We start from the raw sequence: 17610 nt of genomic DNA on the forward strand, positions 1-17610 counted from the left end.
TAGACCTCGAGGCACCTGATGCCAGGCACATACCTTTAACCCCCTCCTCACCTATCAAAGGTGTAAATGGAGCTGAACCCTCACTCCTGAGAATTGGGTGGAGCACTGCAGGAAGGTAGCCAATCCCAGCTCACCTCTCACAGGTGGGAAAAGAGCCCTAGAATCATAAAACTCAGGGCCAGATTTACAAAGATGTGACGAGGTGCAACATAGACAACTTTCTGCGTTGCGTCACATGGAGAGGGCTGGAACGCACCATATATACTAAGATATGGCGCATTCGTGCTCTCCCCCTGCGCGGGTGCACGCAGTGCAGCCCAGCGCCATTGCAGGCACCCTTGCACCGTGTTGCAAGGGTGCCTGCGTTGCAGGCTGGATTTTTTTTGTGCAGGAAGGGAAAACTTCCTACACAACAACAATACTTGGAGATTTTTTCCTCTCTCTATGTGAGCTGCAGAATGCAACACACATAGAAAGAGGAAAAAACTAGGGGAAATACAATTATTTCTCCTCATTGTGCCTTCCCTAGGATGACATACTTTTTTGACGCTTCCCCCAGGTTTACTACTGGTAAAAAATCTGGGAATGTGGTAAAATCCATGGATTGATGCATGGGAACACCAAAAGGCACCCCTGCATCCGCAGCCTCCGACTTTGGGAAGCCCTGCTGACAGTGCCCAGATCTTCCTCTGCATCCCAACTTACCTGTGCAGCTGGTGGTCACCTTCATTCAGCCTGCTGATCAGAGCCTGCAGCCTGTTTGTGCAACCGAGATTCCCCATTGAAAAGCATTGGACACCCGACGCTGATTTGCACCCGGCACCCAGCCGCCCCTGTGCCGCTATTGGTGTAGCTTTGGTGTTGCCTTGTGCCACTCCGTGCTAGCTTTCACCCTGGGGGCCTGTGCCCTAAAACCGTGGGTACCTACCAGCAATCTGCATTGACTAACACTGGGCTCAGTGACCTCTGCACCCGGCCGCCCCGGTGCTGCAGTACCTACCTTAAACTGTTAATGCATAAACCTATTTTCCTCCCATAGGATTGCATTGCATTTCTCCTATTGTATAAAAACAGGGTTTTTGTTTTACAACTGAGAAGTTTTACTGTTTCTGGTTGACAATACAAAAGTATATCTACTACTGTAAAGCATTTTTACTGCCTTACAAAACCATTCCTACTGCATCATAAAAAAATGTATTACTATTCTTGAAAGTGTTTTACCTGCAACGGAGTTCCTCTTGGTTCTAAAATAAAATAAACAAAGCAATAACTTTTTATACAAAACAATTTGTCTTGAATTCAGTCTTTGAGTGTGCGTAATCATTCCTTGCCTGAGTGTGTACAACAAATGCTTAACACAGCACTCTGATAAGCCTAACTGCTCGACCACACTACCACAAATAGAGCTTTTAGTGTTATTTACTTAAGCCTCTGGGGATCCACTGGACTCTGTGCACACTATACCTTACTTTCGTATAGTTTATACAGACCCAGCTTCCTACAGCATGTACCTATGTCACAAACATCACTTTGATATACTACAAGAAAGCAAACACTTTCTGCAAACTACATTCAGAGCCTCTTCTAAGCAAGCAAGCTGTTTTACAACATAAGTATATACTCAGTCGATGCAGGGCATGCATTGTTATTTTGTGTTACTGTTAAATCTTCCAAAAGATGTGAAATTGGTGAAAATAAATATCTTTGGGGTTGAGAATCACCATTTGGTTGTGGATATCTGAATCTAGATTCCATAGCGGATATCGTCCTTCCCTGTGCCTTCAGTACTAGTAGCTTGATAACAATATTAAAACATATTGCCCTACCCCAGTGCACCGATACCATCCATATGTGAGGCCCTGATTACGCCATCCATATGCAAGGCCGGATTACAGCACACAGAACGCGCCTCATAGAGCACTCGCTGTTTGAACTGGGCCATCCCTCTGGGTAGTATGTTTGCAGAAAGTGTTTCAGAGCGAAAGGCGTATTGAAAGAAGAGAAACAGGACGAGGAGGTTGCCCAAGCTCTGGGTGGTGTTTCAGTGGTGAAGAGTGGCCAGTGTGGAAGTTCATTCAAAAACCATGTGTGTATCTCTTACACTCCAGGTTGCACAGAGCAGGCTTGCTTCAAAACAATACAAACATCAGATGCCACCAAAAGAAAGAGGAACACAGGTCAGATAAACAAACCCTTTTATTATTGAAAAATAAAATTTAAATCTTTCTTGCACATATTAAACTTCATGTGTGTGGTTAAGAGGCAGAACATAGAGAAGTAGCCAGTCCAGATATGCCCCATGTCTCTGTCCATATAAAGTTTGGCTGGACTTGGCCTAGCTCTAATCCTTGAAACCCTATTTCTTTCTTCTTAAGTCGCTTTGTTCCAAATTACAATTTTGCATGCTTACTCAAGAGCACTCTGGAGCAACCTTCCATTTCTTGGTAGCAGTCCCATGACAATAATTCACTAGCATCCGAACCACACAACCTGCTCTCCCACCTTTGGAAGAGAAGGCAAAACTCAAGTGAGGATGAATGGCAGAATGGCCTTAGTTTCTGGGCATCACCCAACAAGGGCATGGAAACTAGAAGGTCACCAATGCTAGAGCATGGCTAATGCTGATTTGTGCAAACACAAAACTGACAAAAACATGAGGGATTGATTGACTGCCTATGAACATTTATGGTAGAATATGTTAGGTGTGTTTACAAAATGTTTTACTACTTCTAGTGTGATCCAGGACCACTTTAGTAAACTGGCTTAAGTTTTTGGTTCTGGGATACTCGTTGACTAAGGAATAGGAAGGCATCTAGGTACACTTTGCTATTTTTTCCATAAATGTTCTGTTTTAAAGTCTGTATTTGTTTTAAGTATTTGCTACTCAATAGCAGCTCTCACCACTTTGTTTCTCCCTGATACCATTACGTCTGCTTGTTAATCATTGGTACCAAAATTAGTCTTTATTTTAAAGGACACTTTATTGATCTTTCTACGTTAAGTTTTAACTTACTTAAAGTCTTAAGCCCAATGATAATGAATTTATGTTGAAATGTTTCCTTTCTGTCCCCGTGTAACCAATTTGTTTATTACCCATAGTCAATTCTGTTGTAGATACGAATTTATTATTATAACTAAAATTATTAATGGGCATGAAGCTATTTGTGGAAAAAGGGATGCCCCAAAAGGAAATTTGTGCATTATAGATAGCTGCTCACTGATCAACGAGCCTTATTAGATCAGGATGTCCAGATTATTTCCGGGTGTGGCACCTCTATTATGTATGTATACGTATTTCATAAAAGTAGGACGATGGCACAAATGGGGAGGAGTAGGGAGAAGGGAAGTCTCTTTGGATTTGAGTCTATCTCCAGGGCGAGAGTGATCTCCGTTCGGTGATGAGAACGTAGGCTACAAAACTCACAATCAACCTAATGACCTGCCTTACGGACACAAGCCATGGTAGGAGAGATCTCGCATTCATCAATTGTTCCTCTTTCTAAAGCAGCTTTTGTTTGCCCAATTTAAAAAAACTTGCTTCAGAGACTGGTATTATTAGAGTTGTGCCTGGTGTCTGGCTACTCAAATATTCATGTTGTGCAAAAGGCCAAAGACTGTGAAGTTTATGGCCACCAATTTTCAGAAAGAGTTCACTTGAACATGGCCATTTCTGTGACCCAGGGAATCCACCCTGCAGACTTTTCGTGAAGTATTCAGTCCCCAAATCCATTTCATTTCCTACTTGACACTTGAAGCAACAGGATGGATGGGCAGGCAACTCTGAAGGTGCGGATCTTTCTAAATATCTGGTCAAGTTTGAACTTATTGCCGTTTCCATGGAATTTGGTGATCCTTCTGCCTCAAAGGTGAGGGAAAATACCTTTAGGTGGATGAGCTGGTTGCAGTTGAGGAAAACTCCATGTACATCAGTAAATTTGTTTCTAAGATCCCTTATCAAAGAATGCTACAATTCGATATGTGAGGATTATGGGTTGTCTAGGGACACTTCCAGTTTCGGTGCAAGCACATACCATTACTAAGTGTGGGACAAAGTATTTTTTCCTGTTCTCTTCATACTTAGGAAATTAGATGACCAGCACTTCTCCGAAGCATTTACAGAGGACATCTCACTTGTGCTCTCGAACCATGTGCCTTTTGGTGTTCTCTCCCACTAGTGCATTTGCCATTTCCTTGGGTACTGGGTGATCACCTAGATGTGTTGTCTGCCCAGTGCTTAATTTGTCAAACAAATAAGTGCCTGGGCTCTCATCAGGTGGCAGCTTGCACCAGCCCATTTCTCCTGTCAGTGTCACCTAAAACGGAACCAACTACTAACCATGAAAGTGGGGAGAGGATGTGGAGTAATGGCCAGAGCTGCTGGCTTCGGAACTGGAGTACCAGGTTCGAGTCTCGGCGTCGGCTCAACATCCTGTGATCCTGGGCACATCACTTAATCTCCCTGTGCCTACCATAAATCTATGTGCCCTTAACTGGTGCTCATGAAATGCTGAGCACTGGAAACCACCGGCTCAAATTAAGCACTGCGTCTGCCTGATACAAGTACTCTTGTCTAAGCGTGTCCTGTACCCCCACTAGTACGGTTGTAGAGGTAAAAAGGGCTGCGGCCTGTTCCAGGCCCAGGTGAGCTGCTTCTCCAAGTACTTGTGTGGCTGGATGGTCGTCCCAGATGGAGGGAGCGGGCACCCTGGCTGGCAGACCTGTGAGGAACCAAGAACTCTTGAAGTGTAGGGAGGAGGACAGCGCAAGCAGAACCGCCCAGTGCAGCAGGCCAGGCCATACAAGGCATAAGGATGGAAGTAGTTGAACGTAGTGGCCAATCTGAAAGAGGGAAAGAAAGGTGATGGATTAGAGATTAAAGAGCAATAGAGAAAGATGCCTTGCTCAACAGATTGGTGTTACAGAACATTGTATTTTCTTGTTGTCTGATCCAAGTCAGTTGGGAATAACATCCATCTAGAAGCTGTTTGGTTGAAATGTAAAATTAATCTGGCCCTTTTACTGATTTGTGGGTTTGAAAGGTGGCTCAACAAGGTTGTAAATATGAATATTTCTCCTCACTCTATTTTATAGAATTGTATAGAATTCAATTACATTTTTAAAAGTTACTAAAGGCTATGCAATTGCTTATCAATGACCAAACTAAAGCAGATTTGTGTTTTGTGCCAACAGAATGCGCCAAATTGCTACATAGTTGCTGAGTTTCTAAGACAAGAGTGCAAAGGCGGGAAGCAAGAAATATTAATTCTCATCGAAAGAATCCATCTAAATATCGGGCATGCCCAATTCACTCCCCGACAGTAAAGAAGGTGAACTGGATTTGAAAAATGAATACATTACAAATTATCGATTACTGTCTCTAAGACGTTATCAGTTGGGGATTGCTGTTTTTACTACATAATGATGTATACTTACAATGTAAAAAAATAAACCAATGCTCCCTGAAATCTTTAGATGCTATTTCTTTTAGGATTTCCAGAATTATATATGTGAAATATGTCTTACATTTGTATTAATAATAATATTAATTTATTGTAAGATTAATTAAACTCATAACAAGTTGGGGAAAAAAGTATTAATTATTGTTTTTAAAAATGTTTACTATGAGACTGGGTGGTGGAACTGACCTCTTGTTCCAGAAACAAAAAAAGTATAGTAAAAAAGGCCCACGTCACACATTTTTTACTTTACATCAGAAATCATAAGTACAGATCCAAGCTCCCTTACAAGATGGAAGATTAATGCTTCAGCTGTAATTTGCTCTCATTTACGCTGCATCTAGTAAAGTCAACACACACCACCCTGTCATATATCAATCCAAGCAGTCTATAAATTGTCTACTGTGACCTACAAAGCAGTAAGCACTTGCTTGTTTAATAGTTCTAGAACCAGATGTTTTAAACCCAGGCTTAATTATTTTCTGCTCACTAACTTGATAGAAAAGTAAAATGTTTTCGCCTTCCGCCCACATTTTATATCTTCCTACAAATTCTTAGTGTAACCCGTTGCTTCACAATCAAAGGAAGGCTACAAGACTATAACCACATGGATTTTAAGTTACTCTTAACATTTAGGAACTAGAGCTGAACCCGGTCAAGAATCAGAAAAAGAGCATATTTTCATCCAGACAGAATACAGGATAGTGGATATGAGTGACCAAACTTCAGGGCCTTTCTTAGTCAGTTATTTGGCACCCCAATAGTGCTAAGGGCTCCCAAGCTAAGTACCGAACATAAGTTTGGTTAGATGTAGTCCTTGGGGATCATTACATTGTAAGACAAGGTATATAATGGTACCCACATTCTGCAATAGCCACATTATAGTATAAAGACATTTATGTTTTATCCAAGTGTCTGCTTGTAACACATGTTTTCATGCTTCCCATCAAGATTGTTAATTAAAAAAGGGTTTCGACTCCTTGGTTTAATGCACTGCTGTATGTTTTGCCATCTCCTTTAATAAATTATTTGTTTAGTGTTACTTCTGTCTTTTTACAGTTCTTTTACAAGGGCCTTCAGAGCTTCTACCATTTTACAGGAGAGATTTTATTTTCACTATAGTCCAGGTTGTTCTACAACAACAAAGAATAGTGTGATCTTAGAAATCTGGCTAGACCTCTGCCTGATATGAATCCTTCTATTTTAATGTGACTTTTGTGACCTCCTTAAAGGAGAGTATCTATACCACGGTCGCCCTCACATGACAATAATTATACGGCTCTTAATCCCCAATGTGCATAAAAGAAAGTTTTGAACTATCTCTCCTTAGGAGAAGGCTACTCCCGCTGTCAATGATGTTGGGTTTTCACTCAAAAATAGAATTGAGACTAAACACAAAAATGTTACCCGAGAGTAAGAATCCACAGCAGCCTGAAGCTGATCTCCTTCTTGGTCAAAGAAGGCAGAGTGAAAGTTAAAACCCCATAGATGCGAGGACTCTTTTTGTTGGCCACTCCATTCTACACCACTCCAATCTACTCTACCCCACTCCACCCCATCTACCCACTTTACTCAAATCCACTCCAGTCTACCCAGCTCCAATCCACCCAATCTACTCTATTCCAATTATGGAAGACACTATGGCAGTCTGGTGGTCATTATGCTAGCAGACCCCTTTCTAGGCTCATAACCAGCACTTTCCAAATTCGCTAACCTCCATGATCTCTGAGTAACGTGTATTTTTTCTAGATGGGAATAATATTGTAATTCACATGGGAAAAAAAATGATTGTCCAGCAGTTTACAATAAGATATCGCTTATAAAGGACATCCCCTGAGAATGATTGATTGGGCATGGGTCCTCCTTAGGACGAGCCTAGATTTTAACTCTCCTCTCTTCCCCTGATATAAGCTCACCTGCGGATGCGCCTCCTGGCCCGCCGCCGGTGGTAGTCTCCTTTGGAGAAGTCCTGCAGGTTGGCTGGGTGGATTGCCCAGTAATGACCTTTTCCATTGTCGCTTCTTCCGGCTTTGATGAAACACTCGTTCAGAGACAAGTTGTGTCGGACACTGTTCCGCCAGCTCTTCTCCTGGAAAAGACGGACAAACCATTTAGAAGGACATTTGGGATCAGCATCCCGAGCTTGTAATCTGGTGAAGAAATGAGATAAGATGGCTTTGGAGAACAAAGTCATTGAGAAGGTTATAATGTAAACAGCTTGGGAGCCCAAGGGCGTACAACTTTAGAGAGAAACCAATTAGAAAAGAATACATTGGACTACACTGTTGGAAAATCCAGGAAAGAGGACACGAAAAGCCCAATGGCATGCGCCCATTGTTGTATGGCGATATGAATGAGATGGCAAGGATGTAAGTCAACAACCTGTTGGACAAACTAGGGTGAGGTTTGCTGGAGACCAAAGACTTGGGCAACATCCCGAATACAGAAACATCAGAAGGACTTACGAGGTCAAGAACTTGACCTAGAACAAGAGCCTACAACCGGAGTGTGACGATCACAGAGGAGTTTAAAGGCCAGGTCATGGGTCTGAAAATGTGTTTAGAGAACATGGAGGGTGCCAAAGACCAACAACCATAAACCTACAGCCTGAAGGAAGAGGCAGACAGGGAGTTGCGATGCCAAGACCATCGGAGTAATATCTAACGTGGAAACCACTGTGCAAGAAATACCAGTCCAAGGAATTTGGCTGCAACTAACTGATGAAATCAGTGAGGAGTTTATTAAATGCAATGGTACGGGGCTTACTGTCGTCAGCCGGAATAAGTTTGCTGTCTCTAAGAGATGGCGGCCATGAATTTACCTGTTCTTTTGGAGACTTACGAATATGGAGAACAACCTGCAGACCCCAGGCTGGTGAAATTTAATTTTGGCAAATTTCCAAATTTAGGTCACCCCTTCGTGTCAGAAAAATGTAGGCAGTTCAACAAAATAATGGCACAAGAAAATGAGTAGGATTAAACCGGGTGCAGGATAATGCAAAGAGGAAGTGAATGGGGTTCTAGAGTATAGGCAGGCATATAGACCATAGGGTACAGGTGAAAGTACTAGGTCAGAGGTGTGGTGGAAGTATGAAGGCATAGGCATCAGAAGTCATAGGATAGCGATGTAGGCGGTTGAGTAAAGGCGAGGGAGAGGTATTAGGGTACAGTCTACGATAAGTTCCATGGTAAAGGCCGGGATAGCAGTGTGTACAGAAAAAGGGATGAAAAGAGGAGGAAAGGAGAGCTGATCAGGGGGGGGGGGGGGATGGGGGACTACACTCCATGACAAACAAGCCAGAGAGTGAGGAGGCCACAGGGAGGAGGGCGGTGGGTGGCAGGGAGGCAGTGGTTCCACTTTATCTCGGACAAAGGACTTTAGAGAATATTTGTAATAGAAAGGCTTCAGCAAGAATAGATTCATCACTGTGGGAAGGTCAGTGTTTGAAGAAAAAAAAGAAAAAAACGGTTTGGGGAGAAAGATTCTTTAGAAAAGGTTCCTCAAGTACACTTTCTCCTGAATCTCCTTCAACGGCAATTACCACCTGCATAGGTAATACAGAGAGGGGATGTTGTCACCCCCTGACAATAAGGCCACTGAGAAGGACCCCCCTCTGTAGAAAGGAGAAAGAATCGGTGGCAGACGACAGGGGGCGCCATCTGCACAGGGAGAGCAGCGAGGGCCCGGCATCCGAGGCTATGACCATCTGCCGAGCAAAATGTACTTTCCCACTTCATCTACATCCGAGGGAGGCAACTTTCAGAGGAAGAAAGACAAAACAGTTCTTAATCGAGAAAAATCTGAAGTTTCCTATCCTTTTAAAACCAGTGGCAGAGGCCGCTCAAAGTCATTTTGTCACCCGGAGAGGGGAGGCTGTGGTTCTTCTAGGGCAGTACTTTTCAAACTTTGTCATGGAAACTTTTGTTCCTTGGGTAGAATAATGTAATCCGGACCCCTCTCCCCCCCCCCCCCCCCCCAAAAAAAAAAGTTAGTCTTTTCTCATAAGTATAAGGCAAGAAGTTAGATATTGAAAAGAGGCAAACATTAGAGAGGTTTCCTCCAAATAATACAGTAAAAAAAAAAAATATATAAGCACTGTAAACCAACTGCAAGCAAGACAAATCACCCAGGTGAGGTTGGAAGTGTGAATGAATGAATGAATACATTTCTAAAGAGCGCCCCATCTCGGCAGGGGTCTCTTGGCGCCGGTCTTACTGAACAGTCTGGATAAGGTAAGATTTCTAAGATGCCATGAAGACGGACAAAGGGTGCAATATCCAAACAGTCGAGGGAGGGGGGGTACACAGGACAGGGCTGCTACTGAAGGCTGGGGGAGGCGGTGAGGATTTAAAGCTAAAGTACTGTAAAGTTATATGAATATATCTATATATATTCTCTGTTCCTTTCAAAAGCATGCAGTAATGGCAAACTGTGCAAGTGCTAATTAACAATAAGAACAAATTAAGTTAAAAATATGCTGTAAATGACGGAGCTAACGGGTCTAAAGTAGAGGAAATCTTTCTTAACAAAAAAAACTGAAATTCATTGTTACGTTTATTTTCTTTTATTGACCTAGTTACCATTTAAAACTCTGCAGAGGTGTTTACTATCCCCTTTTAAATGCAGTTTTTACCACATCCCTAAACAAACGCCTTTGACCTCTGTTTTTATAGAGTCCCTTGAGAAGTGGCTGCAGCAGCTCCAGTCCTAGCTTCATCCATGCACCCCCTGGAATCACCCCTGGTTCCCGGGGTGGGGCCGGGGCTGTCTCCAGTGTGAAGACCCCTGTTTGGTAGGAATACATGAGGCTGTGTATGCACTGTACAGGGAGTGTGAGGTGTGGAACAGAACAATCCTCATCACACCCCTCGGGGTGTCCAGTGGTGGTCCATGAGGGATGGACCTGTGCCAGCTTTTCAGCATAAGAGAAGGGCAGTCAGTGATTGACAGGTGCAGGTTACTTTGGAGCAGGTGTTGGGGGCTGCATGGGGGTGTGTGATGGGCTTGTGGTGAGGTGTACAACAAACACAATTGTACATCATGAACCTGGTGCTTGCCGCGTGGGGGTCTTTTCTTGACAAATGGTAGAGGCAAGGTGAGCAGATGACTACACACCATCAGAGGGGGGAGAAACAGGAGAAAGAGGAAGAATGCAGAACAAGAAGGAGGACGATGAGGAGGATGGAAGAAGAAGTGGGAAGTATAAGAAAACTAACGAAGACGAGGGAGACAGGAGGACAAAAAGGAAGGGTAAAAAGTAAGAAGAAAGGAGAAGACGCCGAACGAAGAAGAGAGGGGAAGGAGGAGAAGTAAGAGGAGGAGGTAGGAAGTAAACATGGAGGAGGAAGATGGGGTAGGAAAAAGAAGGAGGATAAAAAAGAAGGAGGAAAAAATAAGAAGCAGCGGACAAGAGAAAGGGGGATTAGAAGGATGAAGAAAAAAGGAGGAAAGCGAAAATGGAGGGTGAAAAGAGGAAGAACGAGGGAGGAAGAGGAAGGAAAAAGAAGAGGGACAAAGGTGGAAAAGGAGAAAGGCAGAAAATGAATACGGGAGGATAAAATGTAGGAGGTATGTGCTTTAAAGCAGGGTACTCGTCAAGCACCTTAACCAGTGGAGGGTACAGAGGAGTAGTATCTTCTATGGTGAGTGTAGGATGGATGAATTGCTTGAGGAGGACAGCAGAAGCTAGGCCACCTGCGGGTCTGTGTGGGGGACCGTATTAGGGAAATATGTTGTTGGAGGTTGCAGGTAGTGGGAACCAGTACTCGATTGTGGGCACGGAGGCTTATTTTTCATCATCAGACTTTAACCAAGACAGAAAGAGAGAAAAACAGACAAGAGGGAAGAGAGGAAAACAGCGCCAAACAAAGAAAATAGGGATAAAAAAGGAGAAAGAGTGAGATTATCAAACAGGAAATGAAGGGTAGTGGAATCAAGACTAGAGAGACTTGGTATTCATGGTACAAGGAGACAGGAAGTCTATGGGGTATTTATGAGGTAAAGAGACAAGGTGTAGAGGGCTGGAATAAACAGGCAGGGGGATGAACCAAGACTAGGCAGCCTCGGTATTCGGCACCCTGGCATTCAGCGGCGCCGGCCTTAGACTTCTAGGAAAAACTTTGGACTCCAGCACTTTGTTTTTTTACTTGACACATCTCGCCCTGCGTGTCACTCACCTTGTTCTTGAAGTAGGGGTAGCGGTCCATGATCCACTGGTAGATGTCGCTGAGCAGCAGCTTCTTCTCCGGGGAGGACAGGATGGCCATGGAGATGAGGGCGATGTAGGACTGGTTGGGTTTGTCCGCAGTCCCATGTGGTCCCCTGCTCAGCCCCAACTCTTGTTCCTCCGCGGCCTCCTCATTCTCCAGGAGTCCGGTAGCTTCCTCTTCGGGGTCCACCTCGTGGGGGCTGCCGGGCTCCTCGTCTGAGCCCTCTTCACTCTCCTGTGGTAGGGGTCCAGTCCGTGGACGCGGCACCTCGGCGAGGTGGCCACGCTCAGGAGGAGTCTTGGGCTCCACGCACTGGTGGCGTTCCTGAGACGCGCATTGCTGCTGGTCCTGGAACTTCTCGCTTCGCTGAGGTGACTCCTGGACGGGCCTGGGGAGCCCACCTTGGTGGGGGGTCTGTAGGAGGACTTCAGTTGGATGTTGCAACTTCTGGGGTGCATCACTCCTCGGACAAGGGTGGTCTGACCTCTTCCCCTCAAGGTGCAATGGTTGGGGACACTCATGCCTAGCTCCTTGAAGCTGGCGCACACATAGCTCCTCTTCTCCCTTGGAATGGTCTCTCTCCTCCCTCTCACCCGTTTCTGACTGCTGGAGCTCGGTGGGTGCGCCTCTCAAGGGTGCTGCTGCCTCGTGGGCAGGGCACGCCCGCTGCTCTCCCTTCCCATCGCCAAAGAGCAAATTATCGATCAGGAAAGATGCTCCCGAAAGGCGGCCGCCGATAGGCATCTTGGGAGAGGCCTGGGCAGGGAGTGAAGAGAGAGGCCTGGGCAGAGAGTGAAGAGAGAGTCCTGGGCAGAGAGTGGAGAGAGAGTCCTGGGCAGAGAGTGGAGAGAGAGTCCTGGGCAGAGAGGGAAGACAGAGTCCTGGGTGAAGAGTGAAGAGCGCTCACCGGTGGCTCCAAACTTTGGTCGACAGAAACGTGCAGTCTCCAGACTCCCCCAGCAGAGAGGCCGTGCCCTCTCGTCTCACCACAGACCGAGCGTTTCTCCCACACTCTGGCGAGGGTGTGCTGTCTCTAAGCACGGACTCTGTCCACTTTGGACAGGTTAGGTTCTGGCCACCTTCTCTCTCTCGCCAGGATAGACTACCTCCCCGCGCCCATGGAACTAGGTAGGCGACCTCAAGGGGCAAACCCCGACCCCAGCTTCATCTCGTAACAGAGCAGGCCCTGCGCTCTTCTCCCAGGCCAGCCTTGGTCCCCAGCACACACCTTTCTCAGGACAGGCTAAAGACCCCAGGTCCGGACAGGCCTGGTGTACAGTCCCCTCACCTGCTTTCAGGACAGACTACCTCCCCGCGCCCTTGGACCTCGGTAGGCGACCTCAAGGGGCAAACGCCGTCCCCAGCTTCATCTCCGATCAGCCTCGGTCCCTCCCCAGCACACACCGTTCTGAGGACAGGCTGAAGACCCCAGGTCCGGGCAGGCCTGGTGTACAGTCCTCTCTCCTGCTTTCAGGACAGGCTTAGCCCCCGCCCCCACTTTCTTTTCTCAGAGACGTCTAGTCCTCAGCACTCTCCTTCCAGAACAAGCTTGGTCTCGGCTCGCCCCTCTCAGACACGCCTGATCTTCTACAACCTCTCTTCTCAGGACAGGCTCGAGTCCCCGGGTCTCTGCCCGCCCGATACTTGCTTGGTCTCTCTAGCTCCGAGCACAGGTGAGTTTGCCCGCCCTCTCCTCGTCTCCTGCCCGGGTTTGCCCCTTTGTTCCGTCTGCTTCCTCCTCACAGCTCACTCCAAGTGCAGATTACAGGCCTTTGCTAATTGTGTTTTCACAAACGCGCTGCCTCTGCAAAGCGCCCTGTTTATCTGCCCAAGCTGCAGGTTTAGCGGATTTTAACTTTAATCCTAATAAATAAATTGATTAATCCTCGGCACGGCCAAGACTTTCAGGCCTTAATGCTTTGGGGGCGCCCCTCCTTCACGCCCCGACCCCACTGGGACAGTGCAAAGCCCACTGCACTGTCCTCGTCTTGGGCACGTTATTGTATCTTGGGCAGCATGCTACAGGTGAGTAGTTCTGAGCTGTTGGGTAAAACACAAAAGTGTATTCTGGCACCTGGGGAATTGGTGCGCGAAAACACCGAAGACAAAGAAACGCTGAGAATGCTACAATAAAAAGAAAAAAGAGGCTGTGCTTAATTTGGGCCGGTGGTTGAAATGGGTGGGAAGCGGCGCTCATGTTTGGGGAACAGAACATTTCTCACCATGAGACTAACTCGAAAGAGAAATACGAATGGAGGGAAAAAGAGAAAGACACAAAAGCCTTGTCAATGGGGGACAACAGGGGTTACAAAAGAACATGCAAGGATGGAATAAAGAGGCAGGAAGTGTAACGTGGCGGAAGAAAAAGGCAGGAGGTGGAATCAAGACCAGGCAGCCTCGGTGTTCATGAGATAAAGAGACAGGAAGTGTAGGATGGTGGAAGAAAGAGGCGTGAGGTGGAATCAAGTACAGGCAGCCTCAGTGTTCATGAGATGAAGAGACAGGAAGTGTAGGGTGGTGGCGGAAAGAGGCGTGAGGTGGAGGCAAGACCAGGCAGCCTCGGTATTCATGAGATAAAAAGAGACAGAAGTGTAGGGTGGTGGAAGAAAGAGGCGTGAGGTGGAATCAAGTACAGGCAACCTAGGTATTCATGAGATAAAGAGACAGAAGTGTAGGGTGGTGGAAGAAAGAGGCAGGAGGTGGAATCAAGACCAGGCAGCCTCAGTATTCATGAGATAAAGAGACAGAAGTGTAGGGTGGCGAAAGAAAGAGGCGGGAGGTGGAATCAAGACCAGGCAGCCTCGGTATTCATGAGATAAAGAGACAGGAAGTGTAGGGTGGTGGAAGAAAGGCATGAGGTGGAATCAAGACCAGGCAACTCGGTGTTCATGAGATAAAAAGACAGGACGTGTAGGGGTGGAAGAAAGAGGCACAAGGTAGAATCAAAACCAGGCAGCCTCGATATTCATGAGATAAAGAGGCAGGAAGTGTAGGGGGTGGAAGAAAGAGGCAGGAGGTGGAATCAAGACCAGGCAGCCTCGGTATTCATGAGATAAAGAGACAGAAATGTAGGGTGGTGGAAGTAAGAGGCATGAGGTGCAATCAAGACCAGGCAGCCTCCGTGTTCATGAGATAAAGAGACAGGAAGTGTAGGGTGGTGGCGGAAAGAGGCGTGAGGTGGAGGCAAGACCAGGCAGCCTCGGTATTCATGAGATAATGAGACCGAAGTGTAGGGTGGTGGCGGAAAGAGGCGTGAGGTGGAGGCAAGACCAGGCAGCATCGGTATTCATGAGATAAAGAGACAGAAGTGTAGGGTGGCGGAAGAAATAGGCAGGAGGTGGAGGCAAGACCAGGCAGCCTCGGTATTCATGAGATAATGAGACCGAAGTGTAGGGTGGTGGCGGAAAGAGGCGTGAGGTGGAGGCAAGACCAGGCAGCCTCAGAATTCATGAGATAAAGAGACAGAAGTGTAGGGTGGTGGAAGAAAGAGGCGGGAGGTGGAATCAAGACCAGGCAGCATCAGTATTCATGAGATAAAGAGGCAGGAAGTGTAGGGGGGTGGAAGAAAGAGGCAGGAGGTGGAATCAAGACCAGGCAGCCTCGGCATTCATGAGATAAAGAGACAAAGTGTAGGGTGGTGAAAGAAAAAGGCATGAGGTGGAATCAAGACCAGGCAGCCTCGGAGTTCATGAGATAAAGAGACAGGAAGCGTAGGGGGTGGAAGAAAGAGGCGTGAGGTGGAATCAAGACCAGGCAGCCTCAGTATTCATGAGATAAAGAGACAGAAGTGTAGGGTGGTGGAAGAAAGAGGCAGGAGGTGGAATCAAAACCAGGCAGCCTCTGTATTCATGAGATAAAGAGACAGGGAGTGTAGGGTGGTGGAAGAAAGAGGCAGGAGATGGAATCAAAACCGGGGAGCCTCGATGTTCATGAGATAGAGACAGGAAGTGTAGGGGGTGGAAGAAAGAGGCATGAGGTGGAGGCAAGACCAGGCAGCCTCGGTATTCATGAGATAAACACAGAAGTGTAGGGTGGCAGATGAAAGAGGCACGAGGTGGAATCAAGACCAGGCAACCTAGGTATTCATGAGATAAAGAGACAGGAAGTGTAGGGGGCGGAAGAAAGAGGCAGGAGGTGGAGTCAAGACTAAGCAACCTTGGTATTCATGAGATAAAGAGACAGGAGGCGTAGGGGGGTGGAAGAAAGAGGCATGAGGTGGAATCAAGACCAGGTGCCTTGGTATTCATGAGATAAAGAGACAGGAAGTGTAGGGGGTGGAGGAAAGAGGCAGGAGGTGGAATCAAGACCAGGCAGCATCGGCATTCATGAGATAAAGAGACAAAGTGTAGGGTGGTGAAAGAAAAAGGCATGAGGTGGAATCAAGACCAGGCAGCCTCGGAGTTCATGAGATAAAGAGACAGGAAGCGTAGGGGGTGGAAGAAAGAGGCGTGAGGTGGAATCAAGACCAGGCAGCCTCAGTATTCAAGAGATAAAGAGACAGAAGTGTAGGGTGGTGGAAGAAAGAGGCAGGAGGTGGAATCAAAACCAGGCAGCCTCTGTATTCATGAGATAAAGAGACAGGAAGTGTAGGGTGGTGGAAGAAAGAGGCAGGAGATGGAATCAAAACCGGGGAGCCTCGATGTTCATGAGATAGAGACAGGAAGTGTAGGGGGTGGAAGAAAGAGGCATGAGGTGGAGGCAAGACCAGGCAGCCTCGGTATTCATGAGATAAACACAGAAGTGTAGGGTGGCAGATGAAAGAGGCACGAGGTGGAATCAAGACCAGGCAACCTAGGTATTCATGAGATAAAGAGACAGGAAGTGTAGGGGGCGGAAGAAAGAGGCAGGAGGTGGAGTCAAGACTAAGCAACCTTGGTATTCATGAGATAAAGAGACAGGAGGCGTAGGGGGGTGGAAGAAAGAGGCATGAGGTGGAATCAAGACCAGGTGCCTTGGTATTCATGAGATAAGGAGACAGGAAGTGTAGGGGGTGGAGGAAAGAGGCACGAGGTGGAATCAAGACCAGGCAGCCTTGGTATTCATGAGATAAAGAGGCGGGAAGTGTAGGGGGTGGAAGAAAGAGGCATGAGGTGGAATCAAGACCAGGCAGCCTCGGAGTTCATGAGATAAAGAGACAGGAAGCGTAGGGGGTGGAAGAAAGAGGCGTGAGGTGGAATCAAGACCAGGCAGCCTCAGTATTCATGAGATAAAGAGACAGAAGTGTAGGGTGGTGGAAGAAAGAGGCAGGAGGTGGAATCAAAACCAGGCAGCCTCTGTATTCATGAGATAAAGAGACAGGAAGTGTAGGGTGGGCGAAGAAAGAGGCAGGAGATGGAATCAAAACCGGGGAGCCTCGATGTTCATGAGATAGAGACAGGAAGTGTAGGGGGTGGAAGAAAGAGGCATGAGGTGGAATCAAGACCAGGCAGCCTTGGTGTTAATGAGATAAAGAGACAGGAAGTGTAGGGGGTGGAAGAAAGAGGCATGAGGTGGAATCAAGACCAGGCAGCCTCGGAGTTCATGAGATAAAGAGACAGAAATGTAGGGTGGTGGAAGTAAGAGGCATGAGTTGCAATCAAGACCAGGCAGCCTCAGTGTTCATGAGATAAAGAGACAGGAAGTGTGGGGTGGTGGCGGAAAGAGGCGTGAGGTGGAGGCAAGACCAGGCAGCCTCGGTATTCATGAGATAAAGAGACAGAAGTGTAGGGTGGTGGAAGAAAGAGGCGTGAGGTGGAATCAAGTACAGGCAGCCTCAGTATTAATGAGATAATGAGACCGAAGTGTAGGGTGGTGGAGGAAAGAGGCGTGAGGTGGAGGCAAGACCAGTCAGCCTCGGTATTCATGAGATAAAGAGACTGGAAGTGTAGGGTGGAGGAAGAAAGAGGCATGAGGTGGAATCAAGACCAGGCAGCCTCGGTATTCATGAGATAAAGAGACAGGAAGTG

At 46.7% G+C, this 17610-nt stretch overlaps 1 protein-coding gene across 1 annotated transcript; it reads right to left on the reverse strand.

Annotated features, from left to right (window-relative positions):
- Positions 1-2185: 2185 nt before the first annotated feature.
- On the reverse strand, positions 2186-13365 carry LOC146772411 (uncharacterized). The gene is made up of 3 exons (XM_085636995.1): positions 11633-13365; positions 7373-7545; positions 2186-4839 (listed from the first exon to the last, which is right to left on the reverse strand). The coding sequence occupies exons 1-3, from the start codon at positions 12407-12409 to the stop codon at positions 4593-4595; spliced, it is 1197 nt and encodes a 398-aa protein (XP_085493121.1). The 5' UTR covers positions 12410-13365; the 3' UTR covers positions 2186-4592.
- Between the last annotated feature and the right edge of the window lie 4245 nt (positions 13366-17610).

The sequence above is a fragment of the Triturus cristatus genome, chromosome 12, assembly GCF_964204655.1.
Source record: "Triturus cristatus chromosome 12, aTriCri1.1, whole genome shotgun sequence".
Classification (NCBI taxonomy): Eukaryota; Metazoa; Chordata; class Amphibia; order Caudata; family Salamandridae; genus Triturus; species Triturus cristatus.

Bases quoted from the DNA above. Each gene is read 5' to 3' on its own strand.
- LOC146772411 (XM_085636995.1), bottom strand. From the start codon at position 12,409: ATGCCTATCGGCGGCCGCCTTTCGGGAGCATCTTTCCTGATCGATAAT. The intron at 7,546-11,632 runs GTGAGTGACACG...CGTCTTTTCCAG, and splicing joins ACCCCTACTTCAAGAACAAG to GAGAAGAGCTGGCGGAACAG. The intron at 4,840-7,372 runs GTGAGCTTATAT...TCCCTCTTTCAG, and splicing joins GCCAGGAGGCGCATCCGCAG to ATTGGCCACTACGTTCAACT.